Raw genomic sequence first — 8196 nt, 5'->3', positions numbered from 1 at the left:
ATGTTCCTGATACCCTGCACCCAACCAGGCTGTGAGCTTCTGTCACACAGGGATGAGTTCCTGGCAGCCCCTAGCATGTCCCTGGGCACGCAGGAGGGGCCTACCAGAAATTTAGTGAGTAGATAAATGAATGGATGGGTGCACAGATGGGTGAATGAATGAAGAGCTGAGTGAATGCAAAGAGGGATGGATGGATGAGAGATTGTGCAGCACTGCAAGCACTTCTGAAAAACGATGTTTATTTTTTTCTTCAAATAAAGGATGACACATTTCCAGTCAATCAGTAAAAGTTCATGAAAGTATAAAAATGTAGTAAGTGCAATCATTAACATTATGTTATAGGTAAATAGTTATAACCTTTTCTCCTAAGGTGACATGTTGGTCACAGTTGATTTGGTTTACAAAGGAGGGCAGGAGTAGGTGACCAGTTGTCCCAGTTGTCCCAGGACGTGGGACTTGCAGTGCTAAAAGCGGGGAAATCCCGGACTAACTGGGATGGTTGGTCATGCCAGCAACAGCAGCATCGCAATGATGGTTATGGTGTGGCATTTAGGTGTCAGGATCAGACATTTTCTCAACTTCTCTGTCACCTCTGTTCCTCTTAGCTCTGAAATAAAAATCCCTGTGTGATTATCGAGGGTGTTACAGCTTTCAAAGTGTTTTCACATCCCCTCCATCCCCTCCTCGTAATTTGGACTTGATCCTAATGCCAAGCCTGGGACGTAGGACTGGTCAGCCCTAAGTTATAGGTGTGGCTTCCTGCCTCAAGGTTCCTGGCTCTAGAGAGCAAAGACCTCTGTCTCAGCTCGTCTGGGGCTCTGTGCTTCCCACTCCTCTGTTCTTTTCTGAAACACCCTGTCTCATCTGGCTTTCAGGGCTGGGCAGGAATCACATGGAGAACCTGAGGTCCAAGTTTTGGCTCAATTCCCTCATTTGGGACAAGGCATATCATTTTATCATAAGACTCCTCTGAATACCCACCAGCAGGCCAGTGCCAGTGTCATTATGTGGCAGAGTCAGCGAAAGTGGTCCAGTGTTTTGGCTCCAGGATGATGCTCCAAATGGCTTCTCAAGTTCAGGTGTGTCAGCCGGGCGGTCAGGGGACCAGCTCCGTCTGCCATTTGGCAACTTGGTTGTTGAGATCCTTTGGGGCATCATTGCCAAGAAGTTACTCAGGTGAGGTGGCGATGACTCTTAGGCTCAAAGACTGTTGTATTTATTCCTAACCGAAAGGGATTGCGCCTAATGAATAGGCACCACCTTAAGGAGAAAGGGTTTAGTAGCTCTCCCTGACTTCCCTGAAAGGACTGGGGACAGGCTATCCTCGTCCATAGAAGACCTAGCTTCTCTTGACAGCCTGTTAGAATTCTACCATCCATTCTTTTATTTCAGCTCTTTTCTGAGCTCTTACATTTTTGGTATTTACTAGCTGAGACTCCCTAATTTAATTCAAGCACCCTGCCTGTGTCCTTCCGATGGTGCTCCTCTGGACAAGGCCTAATGAATAGGGTTTGATACTGACCCTACCCTTGAAGATGCCATTGTTTGGGCTCGGAGCTGCTCGGATCCTGTGGGTCTATTCTGGGTGCAGGCCTGCTAAGGTCTACTGGTCTTAGTGTTGTCCTCTTCTGAGAGCTGGATGAGGATGAGTACTTTTCTTTAAAAACAAATCCAGTAAATAGCTTTACAAAAAGTGCGGCTCTCTTGGTAGATTCCCGAGGCTGTGGGACAGAGGTCTGTCGGCTGAAGCCTGGGCTTCTGGGACACCCATTTCCTTTATTGTGCTTCCGCTCCTTCTGCCCCTTACAGTGGCTGTGGCCCTACAGCTCCCTGAAGCGTCTGTGGCACTGAGTTCGAGTCTAGTTTTAGTCTTTCGATGTGGTTCTCTTTGGCTTAGAGACAAAAAAACGACCCAACTCTTTGTGATTGGAAGAGATGTTAGTCCCGACATGGCCATCTCTGTAATGCCAACACGATGAAGCCCCTGTGTGGATGGGTCTCTTCTGAAATTTAAACCGTGGCACCCGTGGGGTGAGGTGATGGTTTGACAAGCCAAGAAACTTCCATAGCCTGAGAGGTCGCGTCGGTTATACATTTCTTGGAGTCTTGTAAACTTAGGCGTTGGGACTGTTAGACTGTACTTAATCTAGGGGATCAGAAGAATGTTTCTGAGCTAAAACATTTGAGAACTCAATGCCATAGAAACAGAGCCTCTTTGTAAAACTCCGTTTGCAAGATGTGCTGCCTGGCAGCAGTAGAAAACTGGAGGTCGACCGGTTTCCAGTCTTTCTTTTTTGGTCAAACCCCTTGGGGCCAACACTTCCTCTGAGGAAGCCAAGACTGGTGGGGGACAAAGGAGTAGGACTGGCTCCTTCTTTCCTCCATGAAGAAGAGACGCCGTGGGTTCACGGGGCCAGTGCCTGGGCGGCCTCCTTTGAGCTTGTGCCGGTTTTGCAGGCCGCTCATATGGTCATTGAGCTCTGGGATCGGCGATGGCTGCCCCTGCCCGAACGCTGGTATGCGCCGGTCTGTCCACTTGGGTGGGCGCCGGGAGCCATCAGGCTGCCCAGAAGAAGGTCTCTGGAGGCGAGTGTCGCTGCAGAGTCCACTGAGCATGGGTCCTCCCGTGCGTGCTCCCTGCTGCTTCCCTCTCCAGGACCCCCCTGGCTCGCCCTGCACTTCTGCTTGGGAGGGCTGGAGCTCTTTGGGGCGCTGGTTCTGAAGTCCTGTTCAGGTGGCACTGGACAGCGGGTGGGCTGAGGCTCTCTGGGGACAGGGGCAGGCGTTTGTCTGCTTCTCCAGTTCTGGATCTCCAGGTCTCTTTTGTCCGTGGGGAGTTTGTCAATTTTCTGAGCTTTTGCGATGAGGGACTTCCCATATGTCCCTTGCAGAGACAAGAAAAAGTACCTGGCGGGAAATAAGAAATAACAGAGTCAAGCCGTTTTCTGATTTTTGTTGTCTTCCTGAATTTTGGCATCGAAAGGGATCTTTGAATCCAGCTCCCCACCCAGGGCAGGGCCTTTCTTGCTGCGTTGCTGACTGAGGGCCATGAGACCTATGCCTGAGCACCGCTGGGATTTGGGAGTTCCATAACAGCACGTAACGCTGACGTTTGTTACACACCTGAACTGTTCTAAATGCTTGGAGTATCATTAACTTGTCTTTCCCAACAGTCCCATGAGGCTGGCGTTTTTGCTTCCCCCCTGTAACATATGAGGAAACTGAGGCAGTGATAGTGAGTAATTTGTCCAGAGCCACAGAGCGGTCTAGCTGGGGTCCATGTCAAGCCTGCTGGATCCCTAGGGTTTTCTCTTGTCTACCATGCACAGGGCAGCCCTTTCTCTTTCTGGGCTATCCTGATTGAGGCACATTGTGTCTCTCAATTTCTTCTAACTCACACACCAACTGGAGGTGGTGCCTAGGTAGCTAGAAAGATGCATCTGCAATTGAGAAGAGAGATCTGGGTTGAGAATTTATATTGGAGATTCATCTGTTAAAAACATTTATTTCACAATAGTGGTTGCTATGTCTACAGAGAGAGTATAAAGGTAGAAGACAGAAGAACCTAAGACCAAGGCTTGGCATATACCATGTCAAGGACGTGAATTAGAAAAACCAAGAGTGTTGAGGAGAGTGTCCAAGGACTGGATCCTGTACTGTAGCTCATTAAGATGCTCACTATGTTATAAACTTCATGTGTTAGCTTCTTTTGTTTTTATCTGCAAAGCAATGTACATGTTCTTAGTTTATGAGAAGTACAGTTCTTTTATTCTGGTTGAATTAATTAGACCAAGATTAGTGAGGTCATAGTTAGTGGGCTAATTATCACAAGGTTGGTGAGTGAACTCTACCTCCAGTATGACACATACAGCTTATAACCTTACGTGAACAAATAGAGTTCTACAGCAAACATTCTGTCATGTAGATTTCTATAACAAACATTAATTTTTTCAAGGTTACAAGTCAACAGTCTTTGGAACTATTAAAAAAATCCTTCCTCAGAAGAAACCTCTTTGCTTTACTTAGTCAACAGAATTAAACAGAAATTCAACTTTATGATGATAATAAGCAAAGATTTAACGTATGTGCTATGGTAACCAACAAGTAAATATTTGCTCACTTTTTCCTAATTTATCTCTTTAGCAAGCTGGAATGTTCAGTGCTTGTCTTTTCAAAGCATGTGTTAACAGTTTTTCAGACTTTTCAGGGATACTCATTAAGCTTGTAGCTTTTGGCTCCAAGTGTGTTTTCTAGCCAAGGGTGAGACAAGGAATATGCGGCTGGTAATTTTCTATTTCTGTATGCCCCTCCCCTCCCCAACCACCCCCCCCCGCCACAGAACAGAGCAGTTCAGTCCTTGGTGAGTGGTGATCACAACTGCGTTTAACCCCAAAAGTGTGGACAAAAGTATTTGACCCACGTATTTGATGCCCTTTTCCAAAGAGGGCACCATCCTCGGGGGTCTCTGGCAGGGCCCAGCTTCCGAGAGGGTGGGCTGAAGAAGGGGCCTGGCGGGAGATGTGTCAGCTGAGGCTTGTGCTTGTCCTTAATTGGCCCCCACTCTTGACTCTCAGGGCCCTCTGTGAATACTCGTCTTTCTGACTCTTGTATTATCATCACACTTAGGTCTGAGTCATTCACTGGACTGTAGGCATCTTGAGAGCAAGGCTCCTGTTTTACCCATTTTTCTGATCCTTTAGCATCCGTTGCTCATTTATTTTTTGGTGTAGCCACTGCGGCAGGAACTGTGCTAAGTGTTGGTTGTATAATGAGGGTATCTTCTGTCTCGGAGTTAATGGTCAGACAGAGACAAACAGCCAATTTATAATAAGTGGGGTAAAGGGCAGTGACAGAGATATACCCAGGTGATGAACACGTGAGAGAGGGGAGTGTGTTTCGGCCTGAGGCAGGTAGGCGAAGTCATAGAAGGCTTGGAATCGGCACTACCTGAAACAACGTCAAAGGGGGAGGAGCTTTGGTAGTGGGGAGGGTGCTCTGAGTGGAGGGAACAGTGTGAGCCCAGGTGGGAAGGTGAGAGGCAGGGGCGCTTAGGGAAGTACAAGCCGCCGGGTGGTGTGCAGCGCAGAGGCTGGGGCAGGGAGTGGGGGGATGCGGCTGCAGGGGCCGTGCACACAGTGGACATTCAGACTTGACCAACACGGCTATTTGACAGGCCTCCGGCCTTGCAGAGAGGTCCAGGTTCGGAGGGGCCTGAGAGAGAGGACGTGGCGCCCCAACCTCGGTGAAACAAGCCGCCTGATTTATTAAAGGACGCCCTGTCTGCCGATTTTGGATTAGCAAATGTTCTGCACCATGTTGGCCTGTTTTCCCTACAGCTTACAATGGCGAAGTGGCTGAATTTGGATGCTCAGAGTGGTGAGACCAGGATGATGGCGAGAGGGGCTAAGTTTTGTCTGTGGGTAGGTCACTGTCAAGGTCACCGACTGCTCTGACTAGACAGTGTGGACGGAGACTAGAACCCTGGCCGCCAAGTTGGGAGAATCCAGCTCCCACTGGGATTTGCGGTGAGCTTGCAGGCAGACTTTTGGTCCTTCCTGGCCCTTGAGTTGTGCCCTGAGCACATGGGACTACAACCGCAGCTCCGCCTGATTTCTAGGCGACAGCAAAAATAAAATGAGGCACCAGATAGAGTGTGGGCTAAGAGCAAGCTCCAAGGAGGTGCAGGCATTGTCGCCAGCTTCCTGGAAAAGGCAAGTGCAGACAATTTAGGCCAAAAATGTTAGAAAGAGTCCCTAGGCATGAATGATTTATTTGGCTGGTACATCATGTGCGCATGTTAACAAATTTGAGTAATATTAAAACGTTGGCTGTTTCATGCAAAATTTGAATGTCTGGGAGAACTAGCTAAAGCTCTGGCATGCTAAACGAATCACTCCTGGTGGCGATGACGGGCGAAGGCACGCAGGTCTTGCTCCCCATGCCTCTCCCTCAGCCCCTTGCCTGCCTGTCTCTTCAGGCATTTGTGTGTGAGGCTCCTGGGCTTATAAAGAGCTGCCGAGCTTGTCAAAACGATCCCTGAGACACAGCACAGTCTGTAAGGCCGGAGGATGGGGATCATCACTCTCACTCTACAGATGCCACAACTGCGGCCAGGCCAGGTCGGCCGGCTTGGCTGCTCTGCGGCTGGCCTGGGACCAGAGTCCATGCTGTTTGCCTCCAAGTTCATTGTTCTTTCTGTCCTAGGACCCCATCTTTGAAACAGTTGCCTCAAGGGTCCCAGCCAGGAGGCAAACTGCTGACTCCTGGGCCGTGAAAATGGCTTATTGGGGGCAGGCGGGTGGTCTTAGGAAGGAAAGAGGCCCCCTGTGCAAACCTTGGGAGGAGAGCCGCGGCCGGTGTGAGGAAGCAGACGAGGTAGAAAGTGGGGTCTGAGAGCTGGCCTTCCATCACCCCGTAGGGGTTGGTAGGACTGTTGCAGGTGACGCAGGTGGCGTTGTACACCAGGGACACCACAAAGTACATCAGGAAGCTGCCTGCGAGGACCAGCGCGTGGAGGAGAGTCTGTGGGAGAGAAGTAAATGCTGTTGAAGTGGATCTTAGGTCAGCGGGCAGGGCCGTCACTTGGCTAACTTTGTATTAAGCTTCTTTTTTGAGGGGGGGGGGTGGTGGGATGCAATGCATATAAAATTTGAGCACATATACCCCAAGCACCCCTAAATCTCAGCCTCGACTTTGGTGATAACTTCCAAGCTGTCCTTTGACGTTTTACTACTTTTCTATGTTTCTCTGCAGAGACTGTTTTTTTAGATGTTAGTAAATAGAATTCTATTTTGTATAACTTTTTGCCCCCTCCATATAGTGTTTGTGGACGAATCCATTTTTTCCACAGGTGGCTGTAGTTTGTTTTCCAAGTTCAATGATGTTGCCTAGTCATGTTTTGTCCTGCCTATTCTACACTGCTTTCTTTCCCCATTCTTGTCCTCTTTTAAATGTATTATTTTGTATAATTTTATTTCCCCCTTTACTAGTTTGAAAGTGACGTACTCCATTTCTGTTCTTTGGGCGATTACGCGATAAATGGTAATAAGCAATTTTAACTTACCACAGTCTAAAGTTTAGAACTACTTTCTCCCTGCATTGTACAAGGGCTTTGGAATACTGTTTAACCTCCCTGCCAGCGTATCTTATTGCTACTGTCTGTTTTAATTGTATCATTTTCAAAGCACAGATGCCATTCTTCTATTTGAATGTGGCCAATGTTTATTAAGATTTAGTTATGTTTACTACTTTCTATGCCTGAATTCCTTCTGGAATCTTGGACCTCCCATCAGCGATTTCTTCCTTCTTGCTGTAAGTACGTCCTTTACAATTGCCTTTAGTAGAGTCTGCCCTGATTTTTTCCTTATGTTTTTATCTTGCTCTCATTTTTGATGGATACAGCGTTGCTGTTTGGCAGTTATTTTCAGTCAGCATGTTTACGTCCGCACCTCACTGTCTCCTGGCTCCCACTGTCGCTCTGTGAAGTTTGCGACTCTTCATCTGCTGTTCTTTAGGACATCTGTCACTTAAAGCCTGGCCTCTGATTTTTATTTTGTCTTTAGTGTTCTGTAGTTTCCTTATGATATACTATGCGTGGATTTCTTTTTGTCTTGTTTGGGTTTTACTGACTTTCTTGAAACTCTGGGTTGGTGCAGTTCATCACTTCAGCAAAACTCTCAAGTCACTATCCTTTAACATGTTCCCGCTGTCTCATTTTCTCTCATTTCCTTCTGAGAGTTTAATCAAATGCATGTTAGACCTGTTAAGATACCACAAATTGCATTTTTAATTTCAGTGACAATTTTTCAATTTCAAGAGTTCTAAATGTTTCCTAGGTTGGCTCAGTTCCTAGTATTGAAGTTACACATTTGTCTCTTGCCTCTCTTCCTCATAAAGCTCTTGCTTTTGATAAAACTGTAACTCCAAATACTTGTCATTGTCCTTTTTTTTTTTTTTTGGTGCAGCTCAGGCCTTGGACCCAGCAGCAAACTGGGGCTGGCCCCGCAAGAGTCAGGCGCCCGCCGCCCCGCGCCCCGGGGGCCTGCAGGGTGAGCCTGTGTAGCACCTCTCCCTTGTGCTGCAGCCTCTTCTGGTGCCGGTGGTTCTCGGAGAAGTTTGTCCTGCACTTAATCTCGGCTCTGCCTTTTTGGGTTTATCATTTTATTCTTTTTGCTACAGGCATGAATTGGAACGGGG

At 47.8% G+C, this 8196-nt stretch overlaps 1 protein-coding gene across 1 annotated transcript in view; it reads right to left on the bottom strand.

The window, feature by feature from the left end:
* Window positions 1-2462: 2462 nt before the first annotated feature.
* ATP10B (ATPase phospholipid transporting 10B (putative)) overlaps window positions 2463-8196 on the bottom strand; it is a 79759-nt gene continuing 74025 nt past the window's right edge. Inside the window, exons 21-22 of the mRNA XM_054568593.1 lie at window positions 6335-6522; window positions 2463-2907 (exon numbers count right to left, since the gene is read on the bottom strand). Of these exons, the coding sequence (XP_054424568.1) occupies window positions 2463-2907; window positions 6335-6522 (633 nt within the window). The remainder of the gene's footprint in view (window positions 2908-6334; window positions 6523-8196) is intronic.

The sequence above is a fragment of the Pteronotus mesoamericanus genome, unplaced genomic scaffold, assembly GCF_021234165.1.
Source record: "Pteronotus mesoamericanus isolate MK-2021 breed Mesoamerican mustached bat unplaced genomic scaffold, CSHL_Meso_final contig_2, whole genome shotgun sequence".
Lineage (NCBI taxonomy): Eukaryota > Metazoa > Chordata > Mammalia > Chiroptera > Mormoopidae > Pteronotus > Pteronotus mesoamericanus.
Note: the sequence above shows the minus strand (reverse complement) of the source record. Positions and strands in the feature narration are given on the sequence as shown.